Consider the following 15,994-nt stretch of genomic DNA (forward strand, 5'->3'; position numbering starts at 1 on the left):
ATCTCGGCCACTATGGGCAAAATCATCAACGTATACCAGCTGATCAGGTGGTGGTGCGTATATAATGCCATAACCTTTTTCCATATCCCATATACATATAATATACACGTATATAACGTCATCTGGTCATGGGTCAATGTACATGTATAAATGCATGAAATGCATAAGAAATACGTTAATAAGATTTCTCGAATATCATAAAATCCATATGCCTTTCGGACAAACTTTATCAAATACGTATTTTTCTGAGACCCATGAACAGAGGATATAATAATAATTCACATAGGGAATCAAGAATATAGACACCCCTAATATTTCTATGAATAGAGTCATTTATGAAAGTTGCGTATTTTGCTCGTTTCGTTTGTATCATTTGGATCATGCCAAAAAGAAAGAAGGGATAGCCTTAACATACATGGAGTAGGGAAAAATTCGTATGATATTCTTGGAAAAGGTTGCACCGTACTCCTTTAGAACCGCAAATTTTTACGTTGCTACGGTTCTAACAATTCTCGTTTGAATTGTTTGGTTTCAAGAAGTTTGGTTGAAATCTTGTAAGAATTGCTTGAAGATGCTATGAAATCTCCCGTTTTGAATGGAATATTGAAGCAACTACGTTGCTAAGATGATAAGCAGCTTTGGTTGAATTCTTATTAAAGATTCACTGCTAAACATATGCACTTCCCGTTTCCATTTAATGATTGAAGGGAGGTTATTTCTTTGTCAAATTGAGTAGGCCCCACTTTTTGGATTACTTGGCCAACTAATTCTTAAATCTTTCCACCTAACTTTCAAGACTTGCTTAGTCATTATTTAATCCTTACTAGCTCCCACGTTTTTGCCTCTTAGGCTTATCCAATCCAAGATCCTAATTAAGTATTCACTAATTATTAATCTCTCACTAAAATCAATAATTACCCGATTATTCACATAATTAAAAATTATCTCAAATTACATAAAATACTACTCACTTTTACTACACTTTATATACCTTACTATCATAGCCGTATGGTACCTTGAATGATACTAGTCCATAAATGTCAGGTATTTTAGGTCGGGCCATATTTTATCCCAATATATCAAATTTCGACGAAATTTATTTTCTTCGATTTGCTTACCCTTTCACCTTCACAAATTTACTCACCACTTGTTTGAAATAGCATAATATTTGTAACGTCAAAATAATCTCATTCCCGAGCTTGCGTCGATAAACTTACGACGAAACTTTAACGTCTGAAAATGCGGGATGTAACATCTCATTTCCGAGCTTTCATCAATTTATTTCTGGCGTACTTCCACGTACGAAAACATGGGGTGTAACATCTTACTGCTCCTGAATCCAGCTTATAAACGCATTATACATACCCACTTTTGTTGATATGCATAATAGATGAAGTTTAAATGGTGAAGTTACCTCTTGAACTCAAATCTTAAAAAATTATTTTTTGTGATTTTTGAGTCATTGGAAGATTTTATGAAAAATCTATACTTTTGTATGTCAAAGTGATGTTCGAGTGTATATATATTTTGAGTATAATAAACTTGAATTAACACTTATAACATACCTTAGTTGGTAGACTTTGTGTATAGACCAAAATCGCCACTTTGAGTTAAAGAACCCTAAAAATTTATTTGTTGTTCTGACTGTGCAGTATTTATTATCTAGGGAGACATGCAGCGAGTGCATTGTCTTGGCTCATCGTCTGACTGTGCAGTATTTATAATCAATATTTATTATCTGACTGTGTCTCGTCCCGGGCTTGCCCGTGAGAGCTGTACCATGTGCCTAGTCTTGGCTCAGGAACCTTCCTCGCACTGCAAGGGAAATGCAAGGAGGTCCTAAAGCCTTCCCTTTACTCCACCTTTAGTTTCTCTACATGTTCTTGTCACTTTACCATATCAATGATTGTAGAATCATTGTACAACACCCATTTCGCAGGAAGTCTTTTGCCATTTATTAAACCATACATTTTGCATAGCTTATTGAACAAAAATGGCGATATTGTTCCTCCATTGATCAAGAATTTCTATTTTTGGGGTAACATTTTTCATTCTTTTGATCTCTTGCATTAGGCTCCGGACTAATTGGGACAACACCTCTTATTTTAGAACCATAACATGCACATCATTTATGAAATTGTCCGCCTTGTACAAAGTCGAACAATTTGACAAATGATGAGTACGATAATTCTAAAATCGAGGTGTTGTCACCAAGATACTCTTACTGTAAGCTTAAATAGGAACCAGCAGTGAGAGCGTTTTAGCTTGCACCTTCGATTTTGTACATGGCTAACAATTGCATAAATGTTGTGTATGGTGATTTGAATCCCAGATTTTATCCAACTCGTGAGCTTAATTGTCTCCTAAAATGCTTTCCCAAAATACTTTTACTATCTATATTATTATAAAAGCATGAATACAATGTCGGTTTACAAAAATAACCTTATAATTTTAAGCATAATAACTCATAATAAAAGGACATAACCGGAATTCTAGATATTAGCCTTATAATCCTATTAATTTTAGGACATAATATTACATGTTAGGAATCCTACATGACTACCTTTAGGAATCCTATTAGTATAATTATTTCCGGGTTGTCTAATCCATATAAAATTCCTATTACCAATTTAATTTAAAAATGTATTATAATGTCCTATTACTAATTTAATTTGAGACTGTATTATATTGTCCAAATCCATTAAGAAAAATGAGAGCATATACTATTATAAAAGCATAAATACAATATTAATATATCAAAATTGCCCTAAAATATTAAACAGAAGAACTCATAGGGAAAAGACATAACTGCAATAACCTATTTTTTGGACAATAGTATCTTCTATGCTAATTTTTAATATTTAAAACTTTAAATTTAATAAAATTTTGTCTATTAAATTCTTATTAAAAATATGTAGGAAGGTTTAATAAAATTAATTTCATAAGAATCCTCCGTATTGGCAATACATTACCACTACATAATGTTCTGACAAGAGACCTCGTCATTCCGGTGAGTACAGTGGTGCCTCACCTACAGGCCGGAGTACTTTTGGTAGAGGCCATCCTCCCAGGCCATTTCATTCAGCGCTTCATGCATCTCACGGTGCCTCAGGTGGTCGTGGCCCTCAGATGTATTATTCCGACCAGCTAGCCTACAGTGAACTATCAGCTCCTATTAGTGCACCTCCACTCCAGAGTCATCAGGATGGTTATTCAGGTCGACAGGGTCAGTTTCAGGGCCAGCAGTCACAGCAACCGAAGTTATGTTATACTTGTGGTGATTCGAGGCACATTGCTAGATTTTTCCCTTGGGAAATGGGCAGCTCACAGCATCAGAGTTCTCGTGCCATGGTTCTGGCACCAGTTGCTGCACCACCTGCTCAACCAGCCAGAGGTAGGGGCCAGGCAGCCAGAGGTAGAGGCTAGACTGTTAGAGGTGGAGGTCATGCCGTTAGAGGTGGAGACCAGCCAGCTAGAGGTCGTCCTAGGGACGTAGTTCAGGGTGGTGGGACCCAGCCCCGATGTTATGCTTTCCCAGCCAGGCCTGAGGCTGAGTCATCTGACGCTGTTATCACAGGTACTGTTTTAGTTTACAGTAGAGATGCTTCAGTTCTATTTGATTCGAGATCTACTTACTCCTATGTGTCATCCTATTTTGCTTCCTATTTGATTGTGCCCCGTGATTCTTTGAGTGCTCATGTGTATGTGTCCACACTAGTGAGAGATGTTATTATTGTAGATCGTGTTTATCGTTCTTGTGTGGTCACTATTGGGAGTCTTGAGACTCGTGTAGATCTCCTACTTCTCGACATGGTTGATTTTGATGTCATACTGGGTATGGATTGGCTGTCACCTTATCATGCTATATTAGATTGTCACGCCAAGACAGTGACCTTAGCCTTGCAGGGGTTGCCTCGATTAGAGTGGAGAGGAAATCTTGGCCATTCTGCCAGCAGGGTTATCTCTTATGTGAAGGCTCGGCATATGGTCGAGAATAGGTATCTAGCTTATCTGGCTTATGTCCGCGATTCTAGTGCGGAGGTTCCTTCCATAGATTCAGTGCCAGTTGTTCGTGAGTTTCCAGAGGTGTTTCCTGCAGACCTGCCGGGGATGCCACCCGATAGGGATATTGATTTCTGCATTGATTTGGCTCCGGGCGCTCAGCCTATTTCCATTCTGCCATATCGCATGGCCCCGCTAGAGTTGAAAGAATTGAAAGAGCAGTTGCAATATTTGGTTGATAAGGGCTGCATTAGACCTAGTGTCTCGCCCTGGGGTGCACCTGTGTTGTTTGTGAAGAAGAAAGATGAATCGATGAGGATGTGTATAGATTATCGGCAGTTGAACAGAGTCACCATCAAGAACAAATATCCATTGCAGAGGATTGATGATTTATTTGATCAGCTTCAGGGTGCCAAGGTGTTTTCAAAAATTGATTTGAGATCTGGCTACCATTAGTTGAGGATTAGGGCATCCGATGTTCCTAAGACAACTTTTCGAACTCGGTATGGACATTATGAGTTTCTAGTGATGTTATTTGGGCTGACAAATGCCCCAGCAGCATTCATGGATTTGATGAACCGGGTGTTCAAACCCTACTTGGATTCCTTTGTGATTGTGTTTATTGATGATATCTTGATCTACTCCCACAGTCGAGAGGAGCATGAGCAGCACCTTCGGATCGTTCTTCAGACTCTGAAAGACAGCCAGTTATATGCTAAGTTCTCAAAATGCGAGTTTTGGTTGAGTTCAGTTGCTTTCCTGGGTCACGTTGTATCAGCAGAGGGTATTTAGATGGATCCTAAGAAGATTGAGGCAGTCCAGAACTGGCCTAGACCTACATCAGCTACAGAGATCCATAGTTTCTTGGGTTTGGCGGGCTATTACTGTCGATTTGTGGAGGGGTTTTCATCCATAACAGTCCCATTGACCTGATTGACCCAGAAGGGTGCCCCGTTCAGGTGGTCAGACAAGTGTGAAGCGAGCTTTCAGAAGCTCAAGACTGCTTTGACTACGGCACCGGTATTGGTGTTACCCACAGGTTCAGGATCTTATACATTATATTGTGACGCATCTCGTATTGGTCTGGGTGCGGTATTGATGCAGGGTGGCAAGGTTATTGCATATGCTTCACGGCAGCTGAAGGTTCACGAGAAGAATTACCCTGTTCATTATCTAGAGCTGGCAGCCATTGTTCACGCGCTGAAGATTTGGAGGCACTATCTTTACGGCATGCCATGTGAGGTATTCACTGATCATCGGAGCTTGTAGTATTTGTTCAAGCAGAAGGAACTCAATTTGAGGCAGAGGAGGTGGCTGGAGCTATTGAAAGACTACGATATCACTATATTGTATCATCCCGGGAAGGCCAATGTGATGGCCGATGCTTTGAGTAGAAAGTCAGTCAGTATGGGTAGCCTTGCATATATTCCAGTTGATGAGAGACCGCTTGCATTGGATGTTCAGGACTTGGCCAACCAGTTCATGAGGTTAGATGTTTCTAAGCCCAGCCGTGTTCTAGCTTGTACAGTTGCTCGGTCTTCTTTGTTTGAGCGCATCACAGATCGGCAGGATGACGATCCTCATTTACTTGTCCTTAGAGACACAGTACGGCACGAGGGTGCCAAGCAGGTTAATGTTGGAGATGACGGAGTTTTGAGGATGCAGGGTCGTATTTGTGTGCCTAATGTGGATGGACTTCGTGAGTTGATCCTTGAGAAGTCCCACAGTTCCCGGTATTCTATTCATCCGGGCACCGCCAAGATATATCAGGACTTGAGGCAGCATTATTGGTGGAGGTGAATGAAGAAGGACATAGTTGCCTATGTAGCTCGGTGCCTAAATTGCCAGCAGGTAAAGTGTGAGCATCGGAGACCTGGTGGGTTACTTCAGAGGTTAGATATTCCTGAGTGGAAGTGGGAGCGTATCACTATAGATTTTGTTGTTGGACTCCCATGGACTCAGAGGAAGTTTGATGCAGTTTTGGGTTATTGTGGACAGGCTAACTAAGTCAGCGCATTTCATTCCTATGGCATTTACCTATTCCTCGGAGAGGTTGGCAGAGATTTATATTCGGGAGATCGTCCGTCTTCACGGTGTACCTGTGTCTATCATTTCTGATCGAGGTACGCAGTTTACCTCGCACTTTTGGAGGGCAGTTCAGCATGAGTTGGGTACGCGGGTTGAGTTGAGCATAACATTTCATCCTCAGACGGACGGGCAGTCTGAGCGTACTATTCAGATCTTGGAGGATATGCTCCGCGCTTGTGTTATAGACTTCGGAGGATCGTGGGATCAGTTCTTACCCCTTGCAGAGTTCGCCTACAATAACAGCTACCAGTCGAGCATTCAGATGGCTCCCTATGAGGCATTATATGGTAGGCGGTGTCGGTCGCTAGTTGAGTGGTTCGAGCTGGGAGAGGCTCGATTATTGGGTACAGATTTAGTTCAGGAGGCCTTGGATAAGGTCAAGATTATTCAGGATCGACTTCGCACAGCTTAGTCCAGGCAGAAGAGTTATGCCGACCGTAGAGTTCGTGATGTTGCATTCATGGTTGGAGAGAGAGTGTTACTCCGGGTATCACCCATGAAGGGTGTAATGAGGTTCGGGAAGAAGGGCAAGTTGAGCCCTAGGTATATCGGGCTATTTGAGATCCTCGAGAGAGTGGGGGAGGTAGTTTATAAACTTGCGCTGCCTCCAGGGTTATCTTCAGTTCATCCGGTATTCCATGTGTCTATGCTCCGGAAATATCATGGTGACCCGTCCCACGTGTTAGATTTCAGCTCTGTCCAGTTGGACAAGGATTTGACTTACGAGGAGGAGCCGGTGGCCATTCTAGTCCGGCAGGTTCGTCAGTTGAGGTAAAAGAGTTACCCTTCAGTTCGAGTGCAGTGGAGAGGTTAGCCTATTGAGGCAGCTACTTGAGAGTCCGAGTCCGATATGCGGAGTAGATACCCCCACCTTTTTACCAGCCCAGGTACTATTCTATGTCCCTTCGAGGACGAACGGTTATTTTAGAGGTGGAGATTGTGATGACCCAAAAGGTCATCTTATGTTTTAGAACTCGAATCTGCGCTCTTAAGCCTTAAAAATCTCATTTTTACCCTCCTTGATTTGTGTGTGCAGTCCGGGCAGGTTTCCGGAAAGCTTTTATGTTAAAAACTAATGAAAATAAGAATTTTTGCCTTAAAAGTTGATTTTAGTTGACTTCGGTCAATATTTTTAGTAAACAGGCCCGAATCCGTGTTTTGACGGTCCCGTTAGGTCCGTATCGAATTATGGACCTGGGCGTATGCCCGGAATCGAATTCGGAGGTACCTAACTCAAGTTATGAATTTTTGATAAAAATTAATTATTTTTAACAATTGATCGATGTTTGGCATTGTTAGTATCGGGTCCGTATTTTGGTTTCGGAGTCCGGTACAGTTTTATTATGATATTTAAGACTTGTCTGTAAAATTTGGTGAAAAACAGAGTCGATTTGACGTGATTCGGACGTCCAGTTGAGAGGATACAGATTTTAAAGTGTTCTTGAGAATTTCATTTGATTTGGTGCTAAATTCGTAGTTCTAGATATTATTTTGGCGATTTGATCATGCGAGCAAGTTTGTATGATATTTTTAGAATGGTGTGCATGTTTGGTTTGGATCCCTGAGGGCTCGGGTGAGTTTCGAATAGGCCACGGGATGTTTTGGACTTGGGAAAAATTTCATTTTCTGCAGATTCTGGTGTCTGGCATATCCTTTTTCACGTTCGCGAAGGTCCTCTCGCGAACGCGAAGAGTAAACTGGTGAGGCTGAGACTTCTTCTTCGCGAACGCGAAGGCCTGGTCGCGAATGCGAAGTGATGGGGGATTTACCCTTTACGAACGCGACCTGACCATCGCGAACACGAAGCACTTGGGGACCTGGGGGAGGGTTGGTCAAGTTCTTCTACGCGAACGCGTCCACTGGGTCGCGAACGCGAAGGCTAGGAGGGAGTTGCCTTACGCGAACGCGTAGGAAGACTCGCGAACGCGAAGGCCTTAGGCCGCTGTGCATCGCGATCGCGACAGGCCTCTCGCGAACGCGATGAAGGCCTGTCCAGTGGCTTAAAACAGACTCCAAACACGGGTTTGAGCCATTTATTCAACATTTTCAAAAACCAAACGGGTAGAGGCGATTTTCAAAAGTCATTTTCTTCCCCAAAGTGTTGGTAAGTGATTCTAAACCATTTTCTTTCAATTACCCATTATATTTCTTGAATTTTTAACCAAAAATCTAGAGTTTTCATGGTAGAATTAGGGGTTAGGGTAGAAACTAGGGATTTCGGGAATTTAGACCTCGATTTGAGGTCGGATTCTAAAACTAATTACATATTCGGGCTCGGGGTGAATGGGTAAAAGGATTTTGGTCCGAACCTCGGGTTTTGACCAAGCGGGCCCGAGGTCGATTTTTTGACTTTTTGGAGGAAAACAATTTGGAAAATTTAATTTATGAAATATAATTGATTTCTTTAGCAATATTTGATATTATTGAGTCATTTTTGAATAGATAAGAGTGGTTTGGAGGTGAATTCCAAAGGAAAAGCTGTGATTGAGAATTAAGTGACCTTCAGAGCGAGGTAAGTGTTGTGTCTAACTATGGCTTGAGGGAATAGGTATTGTGTGAGTATTTGCTACGTGTTTTGTTGTTAAATACGATGTATAGTTGAGATGATGGGTATCTATACGTTGTGGTCGAGTCATAGTACGCGAGTGAAATTCCATTCTTGCAAATTTGTAGTCTTAAATCTTGTTATCCATGCTTATTGTTGTTGTTGAAATGTTGGGAAACTTGTATCCGGTTCCACCAAGGTCGATAAAATTGTGAATATTGATTCGAGGTTGAGATGTTTAATTGTGAAAGTAATCATTTATGAAATATTAATTTTTTTGTGAAACTCCTCTCTATCCGTTGTTATTGATTTTGTGAATTGTAAAGAAGAGTGTAAAGCATGAAGGGCGATGCCGTGCATAATTTAATTATATTATGAGAAAGAGTGTAAATCACGAAGGGTGATGTAGTGCATAATTTAATTATATTGCGAGGAAGAGTGTAAAGTACGAAAGGTGATGCCATGCATAATTTATTTATATTGTGAGCAAGAGAGTAAAAGCACGAAGGGTGATGCCGTACAGTTTTCCTTGTTGTCTTAATTGCTCAATTCGTTTAAGGATTTTCGGTTTAATTATGTCTTTTCATTATTCTCACTCCTTATATTGTATTTCCCTACTGTATGTTCCCCTCCTATTATTTCTTGTTATTTCTTAATTACTGTTATTGCCACTAGTATAATTATACTGTTCAGGTTATATGTGAGTGTCTTGTCCTAGCCTCGTCACTATTTCGCCGAGGTTAGGCTCGATACTTACCAGTAAATGGGGTCGGTTGTACTGATGCTGCACTCTGCACTTTCTGTACAGATTTTGATACCGACTCAGGTTGATCGAGATTTGCTATTGGTCCGCTGTCCGGAGACTCAAGGTAGATTTGTCGGCGTTCACAGACCTTGAAGTCACCGTTTGTCCTTTATGTCTTACTGTTTTCTTTCATTCAGACAGTTGTATTTCTTTCGGACCATTACTTGTTGTAAATTCTAGAATGCTCGTGAATTGCGACTTCAGATCCGGGTGGTAGTAGTTAATACAGATTTATGATATTCCGCACTTGTTACATTTCGTTGTAGTTAATTAATGTTAATTACTAAATGGAAATAAGAAATTGGTAAATAATTTTCTAACATTGGCTTGCCTAACAAGTGAAATGTTAGGCGCCATCACGGTCCCGTCGGTGGGAAATTTCGGATCGTGACAGTAACAGACATCGATAAATTACTAATCAAAATGCATACAAATTATCTCGAACACCATCATTATTAGATTATAAGAGTCGATAATCTGAAAAAACATGATATGCAATTGAAAGTTCGTAAGTTCTTCTTTTTTAATTGTAGTAACTTTCTTTGTTTAGTTTTCATTTAATTTTCTTTTATTTTCAAAGAATCCCAATTATGTTTATCTTATACTTTGTCTTTTTTTAAATTGAACGTTTCGAATCGACTTTGTACTGAGATACGAAAGAGGTGGAAAGTCTGATTTGTTTACACTATTGGTTAAGACTTGAGAATACATATTTAAATTTGCTTTTTAGTTTTTAGGCTTTGTTTCCATTCTAATCTTTTTAAAATATAATCTTTTGTGCCTAAATGTACCTAGCATATTTAAGCTTTCAGTTTGACTCCCTTAACTTTTACCATTTTTTAAAATTTATCTTTAAATAAATTTTTCAACGTTAACTCAAATTTTGTCCGAACACATTCCTTTGCATGCCTTCCCTTTCCACTTTTATTTTCATTATTATTATTATTATTATTATTATTATTATTATTATTATTATTATTATTATTATTATTATTATTATTATTATTATTTCTTCCGTTTATTTTTACTTTTTCAATATTTTAAAAATAGATTTTTATTTTTACTTGTCACTTTTAGCATATCAAGAGAAGATAATTTCTTTTTTTATTGTTATACCCACAATATTAATTACTCATTTCAAATCATTTTCTCAAATTCATTAAAAATATGCATAAAAAATATGGGTATCATGGTAAATTATGCACTTTATTTATTACTCCATCCGTTCACTTTTAGTTGTCAAGTATTCTAAAAATAAATTTTTATTTTTACTTATCACTTTTCGCATATCAAGAGAAAAATAATTTATTTTTTTTGTTTCACCCTTAGCATTAATTACTCATTCCAAATAATTTTTTAAATCCATTAAGATTATACACCAATTAATATGTGTATCATGATAAATTATACACTTTATTTATTATTTTTTAAGGGTCGTGAAAAGTTTAAAGTGGACAACTAAAAGTGAACGGAGAGAGTATTTTTTAAGGGATATACAAAGTTCATATTTGACAAGTAAAAGTGAACAAAAAGTTATTAAAATTTTTCTAAAAGAAACTTTTTTGTGCTACTATTGTTCTAAAAATAAATAAATGTACTACTAACTACTTAGCATAGTCGGCTATTAAATTGACTACTTTGTTTGGGTTTAAGAAATGCTCTCAGTTTTCAGCAGAACTCTACTCCAAAAACCTAAACTCTTCACCTTCAAACATCAAAATCCTCTCGCATTCTCTCTAGTAATGGCTACCGCTAACTCCTCGTCTTTCTCACCTGTATCTTCCCCTTCAAACCATGTTCTCCTAAAGCGAGTAGGTACTCACAATGGTAGCTTCCATTGTGATGAAGCTCTTGGTTGCTTCATGATTCGTCTTACAAACAAGTTTTACAATGCTCAGATTGTCCGTACTCGCGATACCCAGGTTAGCTTAATGTTTTTTGTGCGTATTATGTTATTGGGTATTGGGGTCTGTGGGTAATTAGATGTTTGGGAAGGCTTATGTAGGTAAAATGTTTGACGAAATGCTTGAATGAATGAAAGGTGTTGGAAACGCTTGATGCGGTGCTTGATGTTGGTGGGGTTTATGATCCTAGTCGAGACCGTTATGATCATCACCAAAAGGGATTTCAAGAGGTCTTTGGACATGGTTTCACTACTAAGCTTAGCAGTGCTGGTCTTGTTTACAAGGTAATTTCTTTCTTTATGTAAATAGTTAATGTCATGGATGTGCATAAGTCTCACCCTTTCCGTTCTAAATTTCAACTATGTTGTATGTCACTGTGTACTTCCTCCCTCATATAAATATTGTCACTCAGTGTAATTTTTACACAATTTAAGAAAAATTGAGGTTTCAATATTTAATCTACGCCTTTAGATTATGAAAGGATTCGAAAACTTAAAAGTGATTGGACCATTTTGGAATATATGATCGAGTGTTGGAAATTTCACAGAATTTTGACGTGGGGGAATACTAGCTTGTGGATTGGATACCTTGTAGTGACTCTTTATGGAAGTTTAGTAGTTCAAGGTCTTCCATTTGGCTAGAAAATTACCTAGCTCTAATGTATTTTGATTAATTTCATATGTAGCTCTTAATTGCAATTTTCTTGGCCTTTCCTGCTTCATAGCACTTTGGGAAGGAGATAATTGCAAAGGAGCTCCAAGTTGATGAAGAACATCCGGACGTTCATAGGTTGTTCCTTGCTATTTACAAGAGCTTCATGGAGGTAAGGCATTCAGTCTGAGAAATAATTATTTCTTGGAATCTTCTTATCTCCAAGTTACTGATGTTAAAATCATCAATTGTGTCTATGTTGTGGTTTGTGATTGGATTCTTATTTTCTGATTTTGTTTCTTTTTTATGTTATTACAAGTATTTGCAAGGTTTACTTAAAATCTTGAGAGCTGATACCATGTGATATAATTGAAGGATCAAACTACCATATCTCTAGTACTATTAGTAAGCCTAATACAATTGCCGACTGCGAACAGGCAATTGATGCAGTCGACAATGGGATCAATCAGTACGATACAGACCAGCCACCAAGATACGTAAATAATACTCATTTGTCCTCACGAGTTGGAAGACTAAACTTGGACTGGATTGAACCTGATCAGTCTTCTGAAAAGGAGAATGAAGCTTTCGAACGTGCAATGGATTTAGCTGGCAGTGAGTTCTTGAATGTAAGACTTTCTTAACAGAGCTAAAAAGCTTTGTTTCTATTTTCTTTGGTTAGTAATATAAAGTTTATACTAGCACAGTGGCGAAACCAAGAAATTCAATAAGGGTGTTCAAATTTTGAAAACCCTTTGCTAGTGGGCTATGCAAGGGTGTTCAAAGTCTATTTTTAATCAATAACAAGCAATATTTTACCTTATACGTAGTATAATTTTTCGGCGAAGGGTGGTCGACCACCCTTGGGCCAACATATCTTCGCCCCTGTACTAGCATAATGGTTGGTCTTCAGAGTGCCCTTTTTCGTCACCAGACTGTCTTAAGTCATTTAGATAACACATTTACCAGCGTGATTTTATTCTGAAAGAGGCAGGTTTTAGAATGAGCGTATGGTTCAGTTTCTTTCCCTGAGTTAACATGTTTGTCTATGCACAGAGCGTCCGCTTTCATGTAAGATCATGGTTACCAGCACGCTCAATCGTTATGGAGTGCCTTGCTGCAAGACACAAGATTGATCCTAGTGGAGAGATTGTAGTTCTTACTACGTTTTGCCCGGTAAGTAAACTTTTGTGCATGAGGCAGCATGAACATCATTAAAATTTGCTTTGTTTATAGCTAAATAGTGCTAGAGGTCACAAGTTTTTAAGTTTTTTGGCTAATTTAAATAATGATTGTGTATTAGCTTCATTTTCTTACATGTAGAAAATAACTTTATCAAATGCCTAGTTCTCACTGTGACTAACGTGTACGGACAAAATTTTAGTCGGGCATAGTAGCTTTTGAATGTCACTTATATACCAGCATAAGTAGAGCATCTCCATTTTCAGTCAATCTATAAATATTTGGCACTTTATTAAAATGACCTGTCCTCTTGTATCTTGATAAGCTGCAGATATGGTAGTTCATTTCTAGGAAGCATCCTTCTACTGAGTACTTCCTCCGGTTGGTATGCATCACATCACATGTAAAATTGGGATACACCACAGATTTTGTGAAGAACCTGAGTCACAATATTCAGTGGTAGTATGGGAGAGGCTAGGAAGACGTGGAGGGGAAAGGGTAAGGTCGCCGTTGGTGAAATCGTATTATCCGGAGAGTGGAATAGGAGGGAGGTGTGGAAGAAATGTTCTAACCAAAGCACTAAAGAAGGCAGCTTTCTTGGTTTGGTGTGCCATTAAGGATACAATATTCACAGCAGATAATTTGTGAATGAGAAGAATGATAGCAAGCTATTGTTCTCTATGTAGAGAAAGGGGGAAAGACACTGACCATATTCTATCCATATCCTATTGCACCACAAATTTACTATGCACTTGTGGAATCTAGCATGTTCAATACGTTGCATGGGCAATACGAAGTAACGGTGGAGGAAACAATAACGAGTTGTAGGATTTGTAGGTTGATAAAAAGAAAGGCAATTTCCATTATGCATCTTATGAACAGTGGAATGAAAGAACTGGAAAATTGCCAGAATAGTGTAAGAGATATATGTCGTATAGGAAGGTTGCATGTATGTTTTACGTCTAAAGAATATTCCTGTGTATATATGATTGGGGTAGCTTATTAGCTAACTGTGCTTAAGTCACTTCCTCACATTTGGGACATACTTTGGTACACACCTTGTGTTTTTAGTTAATGAAATACCTTGAGTTATCATTAACAAAAGTGAATATTCACTGCTAGTATGAACTCTGTACTGAAAATACATTTTATTTTTGTATTCCTGTCCAACAGTGGAAGCTTCATTTGTTTGAGCTGGAAGAGGAGATGAAGATTGATCCTCCCATCAAATATGCTTTATATCAGGTGCCTGAGTTCTCTGCTGTTTCGTTCTTCCGTTTCTGCGCTACAGTTAATGTTTTGTCTCATATTTCTGCTTAAATTCTTCATTTTGGGTTCCTTGTATGCGAGGAGAGGAAAGATTCGGAGCAGGTTTGGTAATAGTGTGGGGGTTGTCTTTTCGCTTTAGGTCGCTCTGGAAACTTTATCACCCGTAAATATTTACTACTTGTATCAGTTGTAGAATGATTGGTTGAAGAAGTGTGCATTAGTATTAATTGCTCCATCAAGATCTGCTTTTTTGCTTAATCTCTATGTTGAACAAATGAAGAAGTGCTCAGGAATGATTTTGCTACATTTTCCAGTGTTATTGTCCTGGAAAAGAGTAGCTAATAATCACACAGCATGATAAAGGCAGTGGTGGGAAGCAAAAATAGAGAGAAACATGAAAGAGCGAAGTGTGGCAATGTTCTTTCTGTATTTGATTAAGAAAACAGCAAGTGACAGTGACTTCATGTTTGTAGGATGATAGGAGCAAAAGTTGGCGAGTGCAAGCTGTGGGTGTAGCTCCTGACAGATTTGAGAGCAGGAAAGCCCTTCCATCTCAGTGGCGAGGTTTAAGAGACGATGAACTCTCCAAGGAAACAGGAATTCCTGGCTGTGTTTTTATCCACATGAGTGGGTTTATTGGAGGAAATCAAAGTTATGAAGGAGCACTCGCAATGGCAAAAGCTGCTCTGAAGCTCTAGGCACAGAAACAGTTTTATAAATGGATTTCAGAAACTGAGTGATTTCTTTTTGATTTAACATTATAGCTGATCATGGCATCAGGTTGCCATTTAAATAGCACATTGGAGTTGAATTTATTCAAGGTTATTAAGGAAACTATACACAACCCGGCAGACAGTTTTTTACATATTCAGATGCTATCTTTTACTTTTACAGCCCAATGTTGTGTTTGCAGTTGTTGTAAAATACAATAGATTTCATCGTCATTCAAAATCTTTTTTGGTATTTGATGTCTACTAGTTGGTCATAAAGTCAGCTGCGCGAAGCTTTTTGATACATTCATCGAAGCCCCTGGCTCAATACTATTTGCGTTTGTGGATGCTCTGCTTTTGCGTGCTTCACCGTTCACTTATGTGTACAGAAGTTGCTGCCTTTGCAAAACTGAACAAAGCCACTGCCCACTGTATCCCAATCAGCATGAGCCTTTGCTTTGCTTGGTATTAGATGCATTTGGACGAGTACATTGCCACCAGAAATTCGGACAGGTCAGGAGAAATTTTTGTATTAATCCGATACATGCATACTTAGCTGACAAACGTCAACCTAATAGTACTACTAGTAAAATGTAGTATCCGGTTAATTTCCTAAAAGTGCCTAGTGAGTATTCTTTAACAAATTGATGATTATTGCGAGTGAATTAGAAACAATAAAAATCTAAAGACAGATAATAATTTGTTATTGGAAAGGCTAAATGGAACATTTATTTAGAGACGAAAGATATATGAATTGCTCAATCAATAAAGAGAGCTTGTCACGGGCCTAACTCAAGTAGGCAGACAACGTTGACAGCCTATATGCTATCCAAAACTT

The 15,994-nt window shown here is 38.6% G+C and overlaps 1 protein-coding gene across 1 annotated transcript; it reads left to right on the top strand.

Annotated features, from left to right (window-relative positions):
* The first annotated feature begins 11,053 nt into the window (after positions 1-11,053).
* On the top strand, positions 11,054-15,409 carry LOC104118075 (uncharacterized). Its single transcript, XM_009629254.4, has 7 exons — positions 11,054-11,362; positions 11,482-11,628; positions 12,069-12,167; positions 12,433-12,624; positions 13,052-13,171; positions 14,351-14,422; positions 14,920-15,409. The coding sequence occupies exons 1-7, from the start codon at positions 11,096-11,098 to the stop codon at positions 15,142-15,144; spliced, it is 1,122 nt and encodes a 373-aa protein (XP_009627549.1). The 5' UTR covers positions 11,054-11,095; the 3' UTR covers positions 15,145-15,409.
* The last annotated feature ends 585 nt before the right edge of the window (positions 15,410-15,994 follow it).

This window comes from Nicotiana tomentosiformis, chromosome 3, assembly GCF_000390325.3.
Source record: "Nicotiana tomentosiformis chromosome 3, ASM39032v3, whole genome shotgun sequence".
In the NCBI taxonomy this organism is placed as follows: domain Eukaryota; kingdom Viridiplantae; phylum Streptophyta; class Magnoliopsida; order Solanales; family Solanaceae; genus Nicotiana; species Nicotiana tomentosiformis.